The 19,688-nt window shown below is 37.1% G+C and overlaps 1 protein-coding gene across 2 annotated transcripts in view; it reads left to right on the top strand.

The window, feature by feature from the left end:
* Nucleotides 1–18,575, top strand: part of lingo1a (leucine rich repeat and Ig domain containing 1a) — a 37,602-nt gene extending 19,027 nt beyond the window's left edge. For both annotated transcript variants that reach the window (XM_017485948.3, XM_017485947.3), the window contains exon 2: nt 12,237–18,575. In XM_017485948.3, the coding sequence (XP_017341437.1) occupies nt 12,249–14,096 (1,848 nt within the window). In that variant the 5' untranslated portion in view covers nt 12,237–12,248 and the 3' untranslated portion in view covers nt 14,097–18,575. The remainder of the gene's footprint in view (nt 1–12,236) is intronic.
* Nucleotides 18,576–19,688: the final 1,113 nt, after the last annotated feature.

Genomic DNA, 19,688 nt, shown 5'->3' with positions numbered 1-19,688 from the left:
AATTTTTGTTAAAAAAATCCTCAATTGTGTGGTGTCTTTACGATTATTTTACTGCCCTGGATCGAGTCGGAGTCTCCCCGATCCCAAATTGTAAATATCAATATTAAATATCATTTTTTTTAAAGGAAACAGTGAGGCGAAACTTCAATGAAACACTACATAATAACCTTGATTTGTTTACTGACTAGAGCCCACATGTTTTCTATTGGCTCACAAGACCAAGGGTCATAAATTTGTATCTCAAAGTTCACAAAAATAACCTTGGCACAAAACAAAAGTAAATGCTACCAGAAGCAAATGCACATCGTTTAAGGACCAGATCTTTTGCCTTTCAATGAATTCACTGGACCAGTTTTATTTGCATTTGCTCTGACTGCTGCTTGAGCTGAGAAAGCAGAAAGTGTAGTTTTCATGTGTTTTCAGTATCAGCACAGCAAGGTGTCAAAATCATAAATGCTACAGCTAAACTGTAGGTGCAGGGACTTCTACATATCTCAGCTCAGAAAGGTGTGATTAAACTAGAGCTGTTTTTATTACCTATTCATCAGCTAATACTGCAGCCTTGTTCATATTCTAGTCAGTATGGCCTCCATCTGCATCTCTCTCTCTCTCTCTCTCTGTCTCTCTCTCTCTCTCTCTCTCTCTCTCTCTCTCGCCATCTTTGCATGCAGTAATTTATAGGCAAATGTTATAATTTATTGCCCTTTCTCTTTTTGTGAACAGTTATGAAAAATAGTTTTTTGCAGCCCACTGCATCTGAGGGATACATTTTAAATGAGTAAACAGTATTGACTTTGCTGAGGCAGTTTTATATCATTCAGTAGGCACTAGGCACTCCAGCCATGAATCAGCAACCGGTTTGCAAATTGCTTGTGTTTTTTCCTCCACCATTTTGGTGAAGAAGCAAAATTGAATCTTAAATTTTGTTCACTGTTTGACGTTCCTCTGAAGGTGAAATGAAAGGTAGGTAAAAGTCAGTCATCTTGATGGTGGTTTTTCAGTAAGTGCAAATGATGGGAACAGAAATAAAACAGTACATGGGTTGTCTTGTGGTGTCTTGTCTGCCATTAGAACATTTGGAGCAGTGCAGCATCCTGCTGTAATAGGATTGTAGCTGTAGATCATCTTCCATCTTGCTGATCGCAGCAGGATTTAATCTGTCGAGTCATGTGCTACAGCACTCTACACCTGGGACCTCATTTTTTTAAAAGTGCATATGCACAGAGTTTTGTGTGATTTTTGTGTTAAATTTCTCTTGTGGAACATGACTTCCATGCAATTGCTGGTTTTCCCAGTGTTAGTATCTTGACTCCTTTCTTGTCACTGTTAAACCAGCATCAGAAAATGAATCCAGTTCTATCAATTCCAAGGGTTTCCGTTCCATTAATGTGCCGCACATTTGCAATGTATGGAAGCCCTAAGTGGACATCCATTATTAATTTTTTTCTTTGTTGTTTTCTCATGAATACGACTTAATTTTTTCATGATCTTGACATAACCAAAAGTTTTCTCACAACGTAATTTTATCCCGAGAAATCTCCTTCTTTGTGAATGGGACTGGTGTTACATGCACGTTGGCATCTTCGCCATCATAAATGTAATAATTGGCTGCTGTAGAGATGGACTTTATCTCCACTTTCAGAGCGAGAGATGTGTGTCCCCTTCTCAAGCGTCAGACACTAATGTGGAAGTCGTCGATCCTGCAGGGATGAGGTTTTTTCCTTTGGCCAAGCCAGAAATCAGTATCACCCTGGTTCCCTCGACAAAAAGCCAACAGGATTTTTCCATTAGCTTTTGGATTATTGCAGAAAATAAACTCTGTGACCAGCAAAAGTTTATTATTCTTAAATGTTTCGTTCATTAAGATAATCTTTATCAACGAACACAACCTTTATGAATTTTGAATCCTAAATACAAATCACCAGAAATGAAAAGCTAATATTAGGCTGTAAACGAACTACACCACGGTCGCATGATTTCAACGTCACCACCGCTACGCTTCAGACAACTATTTCAAATTGTAAAATACTATAAATTGATAAATCTACAAGTTGGAAAGTTTGAGTTGGAATAGTTTGTGAGTATAAACACAACAAGGCTGTAGTAGATGAGTTTTCCTGTTTGGCGTGATGATTTTTAATGTCCCCGACATCCTCGGTAGACATTTAGCCACTTGTTAGCAACTGTCTTTTTCAAGCCATGTAAAAACTTTTTAAAAATCCTGAGTGGGATACTACTGATGTATTTTATGGCGTAATATAAAACATGAACATATCTTGAGCTTGTGTTAACCACAGACCTTATTTCAGGCATTTATCCAAAAACCCATTCAAAAACCCCAGTGACTTCAGGACGATGGATGTTGAGTACACAGAAAAATTAAGTCATGAGAAAACAACTTTTTATGTTGCAATCACTAGAAAATTAAGTCGAGATCACAACTTATTGCATTGAAATTTAAACAAAGACAAAAATATTAAACAGCACAATCTACTCCCTCCCCACTTAAATTAAACTCTTCGCTTTTTAATTTTTTGGAGCATTTCCTGGTGGCACTCACAAAATATAAAAAATAGAGTCCTTTCTTTTTAGGTAACTGTTGAAGTGCTGCCTGTATAAATATGCCTAAAATATTTGGTTAATTGTGGGTGTGTATGTATTTAAATGAGCAGTTACACACAAGCAGCAATGTACAATTAGTATTTTATTAAGCTTTATTGCCTACACTTATTTGTTACATACAGTGTGTATTTTAAAGAACTAAATCTCTGGACTAGTTTAAAGGATTAAAAGTGATGATTTCCACCATCATGCAGCAGTTCACACTCTCTCCTGATTATTTTTTTCTAATAACTCCCCCCCCCCACCCCCCCACCCACTCACTCACTCTCTCACTCACTCTCTCTTTATTATGTGGTATTCTGAAAGGTCAAAGAAAATGGTTAGGCTAGGATAAACACACCCAAGCCAGGCCAACGTAATACCCATTTCCACCCCCAGCATAGCTGCTTCTTCTCTATTTATGGTGTCACCAAAATGAGCAAAAAATTTTGTATAAAATAAACATTACATTTATCTTTGTTTTATTAAATTGTCATCAATCTCATTAGAGCTATTTTTTTTTTTAAATAAAAAGTAATGATATATACAGTTTCAAGAATGATGTTTTTACTAATTATTTTTCATTTGGACTTAGGCTGTGTGCCTGTGGTAAAAATATGATGTTGCACACCATCAGCATGTTTAAAATGTGCATGGAGGAGTGGACCAAGGTCCCCATCTTCTTTTAATATATTAATTCTGCTCATTTTCTTGAAATGTGCCAATAATTCTGGAGGGTATTAATATGTCAATTTAAAGAAAAGAGAGAGTAACATGATGGTGTCTTTCAGTAGTAATGATATTCTTCCAATTAATAGAATTTTACCTCGTGTCAGGTAGGCAAGTGCAGTTTAGTAGGTTATTACTTATCCATGCAACTAAAAGAACGAGATTCAATTTCAAGATCAAGGTGCAGGAAAGGGTCAGGCAATCAGCAAATTGAGGAAACCAGAAATGTCAAAACCAGTATAGCAATACACAATTAAAAGACTTGGTAACTGCTGGTGATAAACAACACATATGTGTATACTTTCCAAAGGTGTGGGTGAACCGTGAGCACTTAAACACTGAATGTGTCTGTGGTGGTTATTGAGTCCAGGTATGTGTTCAATCAGTAACTGGGTGAATGTTAACGTGAGAGTGTTTGTGTGGCAGTGTTGTAGTCCTTGGTGGCCATGTTTGTAGGCCACCCTGTATTCTGGGAGTTGTGGTTCAGTGCCGATTCCGGCATATCTATGAAAGCTACTTGACCTTTGTTTGATATGTTGTTTTTAAAATGTTTAAAAAAAAAACACAGAAATGAATGATTGGGGGGGGGGGCATGGTGGCTTATTGGTTAGCACGTTTGCCTCAGTTGGGGGTTTGATTCCTGCCTTTGCCCTGTGTGCGCAGAGCTTGCATCTTCTCCCCATGCTTCATGGGTTTCCTCTCCCAGTCCAAAGACTTGTGTTGTAGGCTGATTGGCATTTCCAAATTGGCTGCAGAGTGTGAATGAGTTTGTGAGTGTGTGTGTGATTGTGCCCTGCGATGGGCTGGCCCCCTCCAGGGTGACCCCCACCTCATGCCCCAAGTTCCCTGGGATAGGCTCCAGGCTCCCCGCAACCCTGTGTAGGATAAGCGGTACAGAAAATGGATGGATGGATAATGACTGATTAATCACATGCCTGCGTATAAGATTTGCTTGAATACATCTATATAATTCTAATAAATATCAAAACACTCAGATACTGTGTACCTCTATATATTCAGTTTGAGAAGCAAGACATGATTTTAGTAAACCTGTATTCTACTAAGAATACTTAAGCTGTAAGTTCAACTAAATTTTATTTCCAATGTGTACTTCCCATATTGATAACTTCTCCAGCAACAGGATGTGTGTTTGGCATTAACTTGTTTAGTACTGAATTTCTTGCTTAAAGGGTGGGAAACAGAAAAAAAAATCCTAATCCATTATGTACTAGAAGACTGAAACATATAAGAGAAATTTCAATAATGCCAACATGAAAAGAATGAACCAAAATACAAAAAGCTAACCTTTTTTGCTGTTCTATACTAGTGTTACATGTGTGAATTCTAATAACAATCTTGTAAGTTAGCTTAAGTACACTGTAATAGCATGCCTCATCCAAGAACACATGGTGATTTGGAAAGGGAAGCTGAATGTTAAGTAGTTAGCAGAATAAGTAATGCTGCACATAACGGACACATCACAAACAACGTGTTTATAATGGCAGCCACAGCACCTGCCACTCTGCAGTGTCTTCCATTTGACATGTTCTCACTTGTGACTCTTTCTTGTACCCATAGCAGCACTTGTTAATTCAGAGTAATCTGCTTATTGTATAATAGAACCATGTGATTCTTTGAAATTCGGGTACATTTGCTGGCGATCTACACTCAACTAAATAAATTAATTGAATATATTTGCCACTACATTTAAATGAATCAATTTGGTTTCTATGAAAAAGATGGAAATGATTATGGTCAGATAAAAAAAAACAACTATAATTCCATATACAGTGCTGTGAAAAAGTATTCTGATTTCTTCTGTTTTTGTGTATATCTAGTACTAAATTGTTTTGGAAATTAAAACAAATCTAATATAAAACAAAGGTAACCTGAGTAAACAAAAATACAGCTTTTAAATGATAGGTATTATTGAAGCAAAAGGTTATTCAATACCAAGTGGGCCTGTATGAAACTGTATTTGTAGTTACTAATTCCCCAAATCTATGAAACTTCATTCATAATGGGGTTCAGCTGGACTAGACACGACCAGGCTGATTACTGCAAACCCTGTTCAATCAAATCAACACTTAAATAGAACATTTTTCAACAGCATGAAGTTGGTTAAAAGGTGTGTCCCTGAAACACACTATGCCAAAGTTGAAAGAAATTGCAGAAATAATGAGGAAGGAGGTGATTGAAATACCTTTTTAGAGATGATTTTGTGGATTGATGAATCGAAAGTCGAACTGTTTGGAAGACAGGGCTCTCGTTACATCTGGTGTAAACCAAATACCAATCATACCTACAGTCAAGCATGGTGGAGGGAGTGTGATGATGTGGGGATGCTTTGCTGCTTCAGGGCCTGGGCAACTTGCAGTAATTGAGGGAAACATGAATTCTACTCTCTACCAGAAAATCCTAAAGGAGAATATCTGGTCTTCAGTCCATAAATTTAAACTCAAGCTCAACTGGATTATGCAGCAAGACAATGATCCAAAGCATAGGAGTAAGTGCAAGTCGTTGAAGTAAATGAAAGTCTGATCTCCAATTATTGGAAGACCAGTGTGGTTGCAGTTATTGATGGTAAAGGTGGCACAACCAGATTTTATGTTTAAGGTTGCAATTAGTTTTTCACATGGGTGATAGGTGTTGAATAACGTTTTTTTTTTTTTGCTTCAATAAAATAAATAAATAAAAACTGCATTGTGTGTTTACTCAGGCTGCTTTTGTTTAATGAAAAATGACAGCAAAACTGTCTCATGACAAGAGCTAGCACGTCACTGACAGGTGGCAGGTGCCTGAGAAAAATGTCCCTTGGTTTAAGTGAGGAGGTTTTTTTAGTCCAACGTTCCTCTGACTAATTCTGGAGACCTCAATTATCACCCCTTAATCATGCCTTTTGCTGTTCAAGATGACTTTTTACTCTTAAGACTTAAACCACATGGCTTGTGTGCATGAATTTTCTTTCCATTATTTATGTACTGTTGAGTGAAAGCCATATTGTGTCATCATACTTTTATCTCTGTTTGAGCATGTTGGTATTTAACAGACAGGTTGCCCCCACATGCAGAATGTAATTATGGCACAGGAATGTCAAGTACATGTGATTGTCCTTTTTTATTCCATATTTGGATTTGCTGCTAGTTAGAAATGAAAGATGGCTACAAAAAAAAAAAAACTTAATTTGGAAGAGAGTGAAAGGTGCTTTGCCGATAAAATAGACTGCAATGCATATGTATTTTCCCCCAAACTGCTGATTCCATTTAAACTGGCAGATAACTTACCATATTTGTGTTTTCCTGACATTTTCACAATTTAAATTAACCAAAAAAAAAACAGATCAGTCACATGGAAAAAGCAAGTACACCCCTACATTTAATACACCTTCAAATCCATAAAATTAGAATCAGGTGTTCAAGATTGGGTGCCAGTGATTGCTTAGGGAGTGCAAGTGGTGTCATCATGCCACAATCTAGAGAGTTCTATAAGGCCTTCAGAAAAAATGTTGTGGAAGCCTATAAATCTGGCAAGGGAAAAAGATAAAAAGATCCCCAAATGATTTGAAATACATCATTCCACTGTAAGGAAAATCATCTACAAATGGTGCAGCAAATTCAGCCCAAGAGCAGACCGTTTTGTGCAAAAAGAAGTCCCCAAAATTTAATCACAAAATTTGCTAGTAAGTCTTGCAACTGTTAGTGTCAAAGCTTCTACAATCAGAAAGAGATTACACAGATTTGACCTGCATGGGAGGCGTGCAAGAACAAATGCCTTTGCTGTTTAAAAAGAACATTAGACCAAGACTACAGTTTGCCAGTGAGCATATAGACAAAGACCAGGCCTTTTGGAATAATGTGCTCTGGACAGATGAATCAAAGATAGAGTTGTTTGGCCACAGTTACAGCAGATATGTTTGGTACAGACCAAAGACAGTTTTTCAGGAAAAGCACCTTATACCCACTGTGAAGCACGGTGGTGGAAATGTTATATTTGGGGTTGCTTTGCTGCCTCAGGGACTGGACAGCTTGCATTCATTGATTCAACCATGAATTCTGCATCATATCAAAGAGTGCTTGAAAATGAGGTCATCTGTCCAAAAGTTGAAATTGAAGCGAAAGTGGACCTTTCAGCAGGATCATAAGCACACTAGCAAATCCTCTAGCAAATCCACTTAAAAAGAAGAAATGGAGGGTTATGGAATAGAGTAGTCAAGGCCCGGATTTGAATCCAATTGAAATGTGGGGGGATTTGAAATGGCCAGTACAAACAAGAAAACCCTCAAATGACTTGCAACTGAAAGAATATTGCATGGAAGAGTTGTCAAAAATTCCAGCAAGCCAATGTCAGAGACTGGTGGACAATTATGCAAAACGCCTACAAGAAGACAGTGTGCAATACAAGCATCTCAGGCCAAGGGTCTACTTATTTTTTCACACAGAAGAATCTATTCCACATCTATTGATATTTCTGTTGAATAAATGATTGAAAAACAAGATTTCCTTGTGGCTTTGTTCAAGTACATCATCTTTATTAATAGGCGCTGTTTCAAAGATGATCAAATGTTTGCTTGTCCAAATATGTCAAAAAAGCCAACAATTTCCATGGGGTGTACTTATTTTTTCAACATGCCTGAATATACAACTCCCCCTATGTAGTAGAGTGCCTCAAAGTGTTTAAGAGCTGATCAGCTCCTAATGTCCAGGTGGTTAAACCATCCTAGGGTATTTCATCAGGTGGAGAAAAAACATATAGGGAGGGTAAATTAATCACATGACGTTTGCTAATGTTAGCAATACTATAGCAATAACTATCTTTCTAGCAAAGCTAGCATGACAGGGATGAGCTGCTGCACTGCTGATTCTTGAATATATATTGTATGTAGTGAAGTGTATTAAGGCAGTTACTGATCAATATAAATAGAAATTATTCTTCTTAACAAAGAACAGACACAATTACATTGATGTCAGTCCCCTATTCGATTCTCAAAATGGCAGTGATTACACCGTGTGACATCACATAGAACTCAAGGATGGGCACCAGATATATTCTCCAATATAATGTATTAAGAGATGGCAAGTTAATGTGCATATATCTATCAGCGAGCCAATTATAGAAGAAGGTGTAGCAAAATGACTGTTTGTGGTTTTATTTCATTATACCTTATATTATACTTCACTCTCAAGTTAAAATTGCCTAAATAGTATACTTGTATTATAACTTTAATATGGAAGAAAAATTAGAGATTTATGGTGAAAAATAAATTTAGCACTGTATTTGAGGATATTGAAGGTAAACAAGTAAAAGAAAAAAAAACTCAGAAGAGGCAAACTCCAAGAAACGGATCCCGTCAAATAGTGTGCTTATGTGTATGGCCTTTGTAGGTGCCAGATGATTATTTCAGAAGAATAAGGCAGGATAACATTTGAAGAAGTGATTATCTTATAAGCCTTACTCTTTATTGGATGTATGCCAGGTTGCCGTTTGTGCCAGTTGAGAAGATGACATAGAGGTCAAAAACTTTCTTTGAAAAGACAGGGAGGGTGAAAGAACATTAATGATCAGTAAAGATTGTGTGGAGAGCTGTGTGTGCATGTGTGCTCATGTTCATTTGTGTGTATGTTGATAGGGTTTAGTATGTATATGAAGCAGATGCCCTCTGTTGGAGCTCTGCACCTTGTTGCAAACAGCAGCTCCAGGCTGGGGATTAAAGGCTGTCCCATCTGTCAAGCAACAGCTCTACTTTAAACTCCTTCACATCACTCTGCATTCAACCATCCCACTAGGGCCCTATCTCAATCACAGTAACACCTGCGTTCACCTTTATACTCACTTCAGGAAGTACAAGAAACACACATACCAAGAGGATTTAGCACGTGTTAATACATGTGTGCTAACACAATACAACAACTACACGAAGTGCCTAGACAAACAACGAAATAACAACTACAAATATAACAATAACAGCTGGCAAATGTGCAGTGGCATTATTTATAAACAGTGGCAATATAATTAGAAATAGTACGAGTAAGAGTATAAGTACATTTCTTCATCTGTGCTGTTGTATTTTATAAGATTCAATGAGAAAATAAGTAGCCTATATTTTTTTTGATGAAAACATTCCTACTGACCTGGCCTCTCTAATTGTTATGGCTACACATAAAAGCTTCAAGCTGCCTGTACATCAGAGGTATAAAAGTACATTCCTGGTGGGTCACAGTAGTGGGCAAAGTAATGTTTCTCCTGCTCTAACTGAAGACTCAACTCATAAAGGGCATTATATTTAGGTGACTAGTTCATTCAGCTGTGTTAAACTAGGGAAAATATTGTGCGGTGATGTGAGCCTTTAGGGCAAGTAATTAAACCTTTCTCTCTTTTCTATCTTTTTGCCTCTGCCACAAAGATTTGTTGGTGGCGGAGGTGTCCCCTTCGACACGGCCGGTGCAGAGTTCTTATTCTCTTGTTCTAGAACTTTAAAAGAGTTGTTGGACAGTCTCTGTCTGTTTGAAAGAGAAGAGTGCAGAACTAAATCCAAACTGAGAAGGAATGCTCTCTTATTACAGTGTTGGCCCACAAAGAGAGAAAAGTAGGAATGATAAAATGTAAGGGAAATAAAGGATGGTAGGTGTTGAAATGAATTTGTCAGTCTTACTCCGGCTGCATGTGAGCACTACATGAGGGATGGAGATTCAAAGCCATGCAAATGGAAAATGATGTAAAACTCTAGCAAGATTAGAGGTTGTGAGCAGTGTGAGTGAAACTGTCATGGCTTACGTTCTTAACTCTTAGCACTAATAGCAGTGACAGCAGTCTTAGAGGGATTTCTAAGCAGATCATACATATTTAGCTAGAGCATTTAAGAGGGATTGTCACTTGTGTTTTCTCACAGATGGTGCATTTTATTTCTTTTGGATTACCATAAACAGCATGCTTTGCAGTAGAATCTCTGACTTAATTTTTGGGGATAAATGTCAACATGTCAGCCAAGTGATTTGGGGGGGTTTTGGTATCATTAGCATGTACCTGTACAGCTGTCTTGGTACTAATATTAATGATCGATTGGCATCGGTCAATGGGCCAAATGCCCGTTGCCCTTGGCCAATCTCTCTGTCAACACACTGTCTCTCTTCCCTCACTCATTTTGTGAATGCAAGGAACAGCAAAACATCTGTCACAGTAAAAATTTTGCTTGTGTCAGGACTTTTGGGTGTGTTATGTTTGCTGCAGTTCCGTGGCCTTATTAATAAAGTATGAAAAGCATACATGTACTGTGCATAAGGGGCTTGTTTGTTTTAAATAATATTTAAGGCAGTACTGTTTAATGAGATATATATCTCATGTTATGAAAACAATAAGCTGAGTAAGAGACACACTACTGACTGCAATCCACTTCTGTCCATGTGTGGTGATTAAATATCCACAGCAGCTTTAAAAAAAAAAAAAAAAGCTGAACTCTGAATTTACAGTACAGGGATCAGACACATGTTATAGGTTTGACTAAAGACATTGTTTTCAGGTTCAGTTAATAAATAGCTTCACATTTCTTGAAAATAGTTCGTTGATTTGCTGCTAAAGAGAAAATGCGTTTATAAACCAGTGAAGGTGGAACAAGATGTAATAGGTAGTCTGACATTTTCATTCTGCATTATGTTTTGTGCTTACTAACCGTAAATGGACTCCTGTGGCATATGAGTTCAGTCACACTGACACAGTAACATTCGGTTTTCACTCACAGCATGTACACAACTTGCCAAGAGCTTAAGAACTAACTAAAGAAAGCCAGCGTGCTTCTAATGTTCTTCACAGGTCAACTGCAGTTTAATTTCCTCTGCCCTTGTACATGCAGTGGTTTGTGCGTTAGGGTGTAATTTTCACTCTCTTTTGGCATTCCATTACAAAGAACAATAACAATGTGAATTTTGTGAAGTATTTTACTGAAAGCTATGCTGTGTATGAATATTTTATATATATGAATAATAAAGCCCTTAACTTGGAAGATTAATCTCTCTGCCTGAAAATTATATCTACAGCCAGCTGTCTGCAGCTGCACAAGTTATGTTCTGCAGTGACACATTTATCACCACTAGCAGTTTTGTCTTTGACCATTCCTTCTCCTTTCTGGCTGAATTGATGCAGTTGGTGCATGATGCAGCTGTTAGTCCATACATGCTGCTTGATACCGCATGAATTAAATTATTAATTACTTTCTGAAATTGCTGGTAATACAAGCAGTGCATACCACGCAGTGCCGCTGTTTTATATGAATAGATTCAGTACTGCTGAGCACTGTTCTGGTTTAAAAGAGATATATGGTGGGGACACAATTAATCTCGGATACAGTATTACAAAAATCCTGTTTTGGACTGTTCAGCTACACCATGACTTTAGGTATGTCATAAATACGCTATAATAGTGATGCAATGTTTTCATTCTTACTACAATTAATATGAGGAGAAGACCTTTGAAGTTAAGTTTCAGAGAAAATTGATACAGAATCCAAAATATGCGGTCTCCTGCTGTTCCTTCCTAGCTAGGCTTAATGTTTCAGTGAAATGTCAAGAATTTAATTTCATGAATCATACATCATCTGAAAATTTGTTTCTGAATAAAAGGCTATTGAGCAAAATCTTAATCAATTTATACTTATTCTTATTGTTGTATCATTATAATTACATTATGAAGTATTCTTGCCACTTTAATACAGAGGAAATTGTTTGCATAGATTTTTTAAACCTACAAAAATGACATTGCATTTCCGACACAAAATCAGAAAGTCTATATTCCAAACACTTGTTATTAAACACAATTAGTCACTGTTTTACTATTTTATATTTGGACAATTCCAAAAATTTTATTTGTTAGATAATTCTGAATACCCCTCTTACCAGCACTGTCTTTTTTTTGTGCAGGTAACTGGTAGGATGGTGGCAGTGGACGTAAGTGGGCACAGCTACTTGGTGGCGTGCTGGCAGCCCATCCTAATTTTACTGCTTGCTACTGTGCTGTCCGGCTCTACCACAGGCTGCCCATCCCGTTGCGAGTGCAATGCCCAGGATCGTGCTGTTGTGTGCCACCGGAAAAAGTTGATGTCAGTTCCTGAGGGTATTCCATCTGAGACAAGATACCTAGACCTCAGTAAGAACCGCATTAAAACAATTAACCCAGACGAATTCTCTGGGTTTCCCAACTTGGAGGAGCTAGAATTGAATGAAAACACCATATCCACCATTGAACCTGGGGCCTTTAACAACCTGTATGGCCTTCGGACTCTTGGGCTGCGCAGCAACAAGCTTAAACTTATTCAGCTGGGTGTATTCACAGGCCTCAGTAACCTTACCAGGCTTGATATCAGTGAGAATAAAATAGTTATCCTGCTAGACTATATGTTCCAGGATCTCTATAATCTACGCTCTCTGGAAGTGGGTGATAATGACCTGGTGTTTATATCCCACCGAGCATTCCATGGCCTCAACAGCCTGGAACACCTGACACTGGAAAAGTGCAACCTGACCTCTGTTCCCACAGAGGCCTTTACTCATTTGCACAGCCTCAACACTTTGTGTCTGCGCAATCTCAACATTAACAGCATCAGAGATTATTCTTTCAAACGCCTCTTTCGTCTCAAAGTTCTGGAGATTGCTAATTGGCCATACCTGGACACAATGACTACTAACTGCTTGTACGGTTTGAATCTTACATCCTTAACGATCACCAATGCAAATTTAACCTCGATCCCATATGTGGCACTCCGCCACCTGGTTTACCTACGATTCTTAAATATGTCTTACAACCCCATTGTAATCATTGAAGGGAACAAGCTACATGACCTGCTCAGACTGCAGGAGTTTCACCTGGTTGGTGGTAGACTGGCTATAATAGAGCCATATTCATTTAGAGGACTCAACTATCTAAAGATCTTGAATGTGTCAGGGAATGCTTTAAATACCTTGGAAGAATCAGCTTTCCACTCAGTGGGAAACCTGGAGACACTGGTGCTATATGACAACCCTCTGGCATGTGACTGTAGGCTTCTCTGGGTATTCCGTCGCAGGTGGAGGCTCAACTTCAACCGCCAGCAGCCCACATGCACCTCACCTGAGTTCGTCCAGGGAAAAGAGTTCAAAGATTTCCCTGATATCTTGCAGCCTAATTACTTCACATGCCGCAAATCAAGAATCCGGGACCGCAAAGCACAGCAGACGTATGTGGATGAAGGAACAACTGTGCATTTTGCATGCCAGGCAGATGGAGATCCAGCCCCAGTTATCATGTGGCTTTCCCCACAAAAGCAGTTCATTACCCCAAAAACGATAGGAAGACTTACCATGTTTCCTGATGGTACTTTAGAGGTGCGCTACGCTCAGATCCAAGACAATGGGACATATGTGTGTATTGCAAGTAATGCAGGTGGAAACGACACTGCTGTTGCTCACCTTCATGTCCACAGCTACTCTCCTGACTGGCCCAACCAGCCCAACAAAACCTTTGCTTTCATTTCTAACCAGCCCAGTGACAGCGGTCCCAATGGGACAAAAGCTACTGTTCCTTTCCCCTTTGACATCAAGACTCTTATCATTGCCACCACCATGGGATTCATCTCCTTCCTTGGAGTGGTATTATTCTGTTTGGTATTGCTGTTTCTGTGGAGCCGGGGCAAAGGTAACACTAAACACAACATCGAGATTGAGTACGTACCACGTAAATCAGATGCAGGACTAAGCAGTGGTGCTGCTGATGCACCTCGCAAATTTAATATGAAAATGATTTAATCCATGCTAGGAGTGTTAAAGACACCGTAAAATATGAAACCCACCCTGACTAACCATTGGATCCTGCAATTTACTATATAGAGGAGGTCTTTATGATGTTGTGTGTTTGATGTTGAAAAGGAAGGAGAAAAATACTGTATTTCTCTGTGATGACATTTTCTGCTTGGCCTTCAGGGACCATTTCTTGAAAGACAATTTTGTTGTAAAACATTCAAGTGGAATTTTATGGGAAAAAGGAAAAGATTAATGAACCCTTCTCGATGTTCGTGTGAACCGCCAAAACACAAAAGACCATTGTCCTCCTTTGCTGTCCTTTTGCCTGCTTTATGTGTTATTGTATAATTTCTTTTTAATATTCAAACAGAGATAGTTTTATCATACAGCAGCAGTAGACATTTCTGGGTTGATAAGCACATTAACTAGTTCAGTGCTACACTAAAATATCATTTGTTTCAGATGATCACTGCCACACTCCTTGAATACTGTTGGTATCCAAGTCAAACACTGCACTATCACATACACTATACAGAGCATTTTTTCAAGACAGTAGTGTCTTTTTTACACAAATGAGACACACGAATAACTGAAAGATTAAAAGAATACTAGGTTAAAAACACACAGTGCTTGCATTAGTTGGTATAATTTAAAATCAGTTTTATTTATATATTTAATTTTGAGAATAAATAATGAAAGTCTTAACCGATTGATAAGTCCAACGACCGATTGATAAGTCCTACGACCGATTGATAAGTCCTACGACCGATTGATAATTCCTACAACCAAGAGATTTGAATGTAATTTTTCAAATCACATAACTTGGCTCCCTGCCAGGTGACATTCAACTCTCACAGGTCTGCATTCAGTACATTCAGCTTTTTCTACTGGTGTGGTTTGGTGCCATCACACGTCCACTAGATTCCTCACTACAGTGGAACTGCATAGCTTTTGATTTCCATTCAGTATGGTTTCTTTTCAGCTCTGTGAGGCCTGGAGTATGCATTGGTCAATTTCACATTTGGAAATTGAATGTAAAATCAGACTGTATAGGTATTCAGTCATTTCAACCTTGACATACCGATATGGTTACATGTTTTTAAATTCCTTTCGGAGCAAAACTGTGTTATGCAAATTGAGGAAAATGTATTTGCAGACGTTTTACAGCATTGAAACACTGCATGCGCTAGTGTGTCACAGACTATAGAAGCCTATTAGGCTCAAATATGCAAATATGCAAATGCAGGCCATGCAAATTACAGAGGAGTGCATGAAACAGAGGAGAGTATACCTTTCCACAACAGTTAGATTTTCAGATGTGTGGATGCAGAGTTATGGCAAATGTAGTTAAACTTGGTAACACTTTATTTGTATCGTACATGCATAGAGCATTCATAACACATTCATAAGAATTATGTGTTTTATAAAGCCATGATGGAGGGTTTATAAAAACTCTAGTAGTTTTCAACACTACGGTGACATCAGATAGTTCTATGAGATTTTACATGAAACAGAGAACAGAGAAAATCCCACAATTATCATTATTCTTATGAACAGTCACATTTATGACAGGCATAAAAGGTATACATACTGTAGCAGTTCTTATGTGTGTTATAGATGAGAATTCGATTACTACTTAGTTAGAGAACATAAAAGGATTCATTTTGCTGGAATGTGGGATTTGTAAATCAGTGAAGTTGTATTAGAATAGTGATTCACAATAGTTTAAAAGTAAATGGTCTACCAGCATTTCAGTTGATGTGTACTCAGCTCCCTGCTTCTATAAAAAGTAGATTAAGTAAGTATACCTACCAAAAAGGAACGATGAGAGGCTTCATGAATGTGTTGTTATAAAGACAAAATTTTCCAAGAAATTTTAAAAAATAATAATTTAGTCATCAAAACTCAAGCCATAATGGTAAGTGGGGGTTTTTGCTTATCGCTTTTTCATGTGAAGACAAAGCAACATGCTTCATGAAACTTCATTCCATGAATTTTGACATAAGCCTTAAATAAATCTTAAGGTATTACTTAATATATTTATGCAATGCGTGTGAGTGTTATGAAGGCCCGATATAAGTACACTTCAAATAAAGTGTTACTGTAAGTAGTGTAAAGAAATTATTGTGATTTTTAGCAGACAGCAGGCTTCTGCGAAAGGTTCATTCTCGATCATCTCAATTCAGAGCAACTGAAAAGCACAGCAGTAAGTAGGAGTTTAACAGGTAAATCTGTATTTACTTACAGATAAAAGATAAAAGGCACTTTACCTAAAAGTCCCACAGCTGCCTTTTGTTATGCTGATTGCACACTGTAGCTCAGCTCTAGCTGAATGCTAATAAATCTATCGCAAACTAGTGGTGGATAAGTAGTGGCTAACATTGCCTATTTAGACACTGAGAAGTTAGCATGAAAAGTCAATATAACATTAGCTCGGACATGCATATAGTAAAATGAATACAATGAGGGGTAATAGGAAATGTTTCATAACATTACAGATTTGTTGTTTGTCTTATAAAAGGGAGCTACTGCATTAGCATTACAAGCACAAGGATAGAAATATTTTGCACTATGACTCATGTGGTCATAGTTTTGCTGACTAGTTATTGCTAATGAGAGACTGATATGTGGGATATGTAAGTGACTAAGTAAACTCTGACACATCTACGAGGAGCTATAGATGAGCCACTGCTATCCCATCAACCTGAAACTCAAACATACAGAGCTTCATAGTGTTCAAAATGCTGTTTTCCTCTTTGTTAGTTATATCGGTATATCAGTGGAAGGGGACAGGTGTGAGTAGGCTCATAGGTGCTTTTAAATTGTAAAATGGCTTTTTACCTATCCTTTAGCTTCTCTTAGCCATACTAATCCTAATTTGATTGAATAGATTTATGAAAAATAAAATAATAGTAATTTTTGAGACTACTAAAATGAGAAATTTCTGCTTGGACCAACCCTGCCAGATCAGCTTCCGTTAAATTTATTTCCCTCTCTTTTTCTTCTGTGTCCATCTTAATAGTAGCCTACTGAATATTTTTCTAGAATATGGGACAGGTAAAGAACAAATACATTAAATAGATTTGGAAAAAAAAAACCTGTAAGATAATAACTTAATAAATAATACTCAATAATAAGGAAAGCTAGTAAACATTGACCTGTTATATGAATATTACATGTAATCATGGAACTTGTCATTGGACTCTTGATTCCACAAGGCCAAGATGATATAACAGTAATGGTAGTACCTCTTAATTCACTTTTAAAAAATCGGAAAGAGAACAGTTTGATGTCTGTGCTCATTTATGGGTAATATTAATGAGGAAGGGCCATTTATGTTTGTTTCTTTGCACCTCTTTAAGTGGCATGCAAATGCTTATTCTGATTCATATGTTGTGCACAAAGTTTAACAGAATGTGGATCTAAAAAAATTGCAGGAGCTTAAGGGAGTTATATATTTTTTTTTTGTATTATATATTCTATTACAGTTATATGATTAATCTATACAGCATCTTTGATTATACTATATTAGCCAGTAGGTCTTACAAAACTTGCTATATATGCTATTTTTGGTCTTGAAGTGACGGAGTGACCCCAGTTCTATTTTGGCATTTATTAATGCCATTTTATGTTTATATAACAACACATCTCCTGGTTACTATTTTTGGATTAAAAACTTTCCAATTTCATAATTGTAGCAAGTAAGTTACTGAATGAGTGAGTATGGATAGTCATTAATTTGATCAAAGTTAATGTGCTTGACAACCCTGATGTTCATGTTGCCTATAATAATTTGCTACAGCCTTATGATCCAAAAATGATTGATTCATTTACTATTTGAATAAACATTCCCAAAACAGTCCCTAAACATTTTTTTTAATAGGACGTGTAAAAATGAGATACTTTTCCATAATAATATAAGTTGCACCAGCAGTTAAAGAGTGGATAATGAAATTATACTGATTGTGATTCTGGCTTTCCAGGAGAAAATATGTGTGTGATGATCTTACCTTAGTGAAATTATTTTTGTGGTTGTCAGAGCTTTGTGGTTGTGAGGGGGATGAAGCAGGATTGAGTGTCAGTTTATAGACAAAGTGGGTTAAATGTCAGCACAATTGTTTTTTGATCTTATGCCGATGGGATGCACAGATAATGGAGGAGCACAGATGGTTTAACTTATGTTGATAAATTTAAAAGAAAATTCTATTCACATACAGGAGTGAGCTGCTCAGACACCTTATAATGCCATTTGTTGATGCTTTTTATGTTTCAAACCTCCAAACCTACTGTGCTCATCTTGTGCAAACTCTCTTTCAGAAAAGACCAAGAAAATGCTATCTACTCATTTTGTTCTACCTACATCCCAAGATGTTATATAATGTGGTCCACAATCTTCTTTTATATTGGGGGAAAAATCTCAAATATGAAAAAAAAATGTTCCGATTGTTTTGTGCAATAAAAGGTAATATGCAGTTTTTTTTTTAATTGACAGTTTTATTGATGTTGAGTTGTTGAAAATATGATATGTTGTATTAAACAATCTATGGAGATTTCATAAAAATAACAAAAAAGCCTATCTTGATTTAACAATTCAACCAATGAAAATCATTTAATGAAGAAAAAAAAATGTAGGCTGTTTAATCGCACATTTTTAAACACACAAACAAGTTAATTTGTTTATGAACTTCTCACTAATCAGCTTAGACTTACTTCACAGAAAGTGTGTTAGCAGTTGACATTCACTAAGTTACTTGAAGTGTTTGAAGTGTTTATGCAAAATGCATAAACACAACTTATCCTTAGAATGTAAAATATTTTTGTTTATCTCACTTTAAAAAACAAAACAAACAAACAAACAAAAAAAAAACATTCATGTTTGTCTTGGATCATCCAAAGTAACAATCCTCATCTGAATGAGCAATTGTTGGAACTTTTTCTGAGATTTTTGGGGAATGAGCCAAGGAAAACTTTTAAGTTTACTTTGCTAAGAGATAGGAGTATGTTTTATTACTTTTACTGTTGATTTTCATGAAGCAGCTTGTGTGAGGGCAGTACAGTTATACAACATGGCTCCCTGCAAAGTGACAATGAGTTCTCACATGGCTGCACTCAGTGCCTTTAGCTTTTGGAAAAGGGAGCTAGATGCATTACCGTCATACACCCACTACATTCCTCATTACAGCGGAGCATCGTGAGAATTTAAATGTCATCTATTAGCCATGTCAAGCTTTTCTAATAATGTTTTTGCAGGTTATTTGCTACAACAAACATTCTGTACAAGTAGATGAATTAAGGAAAACTTTATGGCTCAATATCAGAATCCCAGAATTGTCAGGTAGGACCTTATTCCCTGTTCTCAAATTAAAATAACATAATGTAAACAAATAAGACAAAAAACATGGGAAACTGTAATATAAAATAGGTAAATATTATTAGCCCCTTTGAGGATCAAAACAGTCTGTTCAGTTAATCTTCAGGGCTATGTCATCAGGAGGTTAATGTTTCCAATAGGTCACCCTTGGTGAACAGATCTCAGGGGAGAAGTCCGACAAAGAGCAATCCTAAAGACCCCTTTTACAAGAAAAAAAAAAAAAAGCT

This window comes from Ictalurus punctatus, chromosome 14 (assembly GCF_001660625.3).
Source record: "Ictalurus punctatus breed USDA103 chromosome 14, Coco_2.0, whole genome shotgun sequence".
NCBI classification, from domain to species: domain Eukaryota; kingdom Metazoa; phylum Chordata; class Actinopteri; order Siluriformes; family Ictaluridae; genus Ictalurus; species Ictalurus punctatus.
This window is presented reverse-complemented; position numbering and strand designations above follow the sequence as displayed.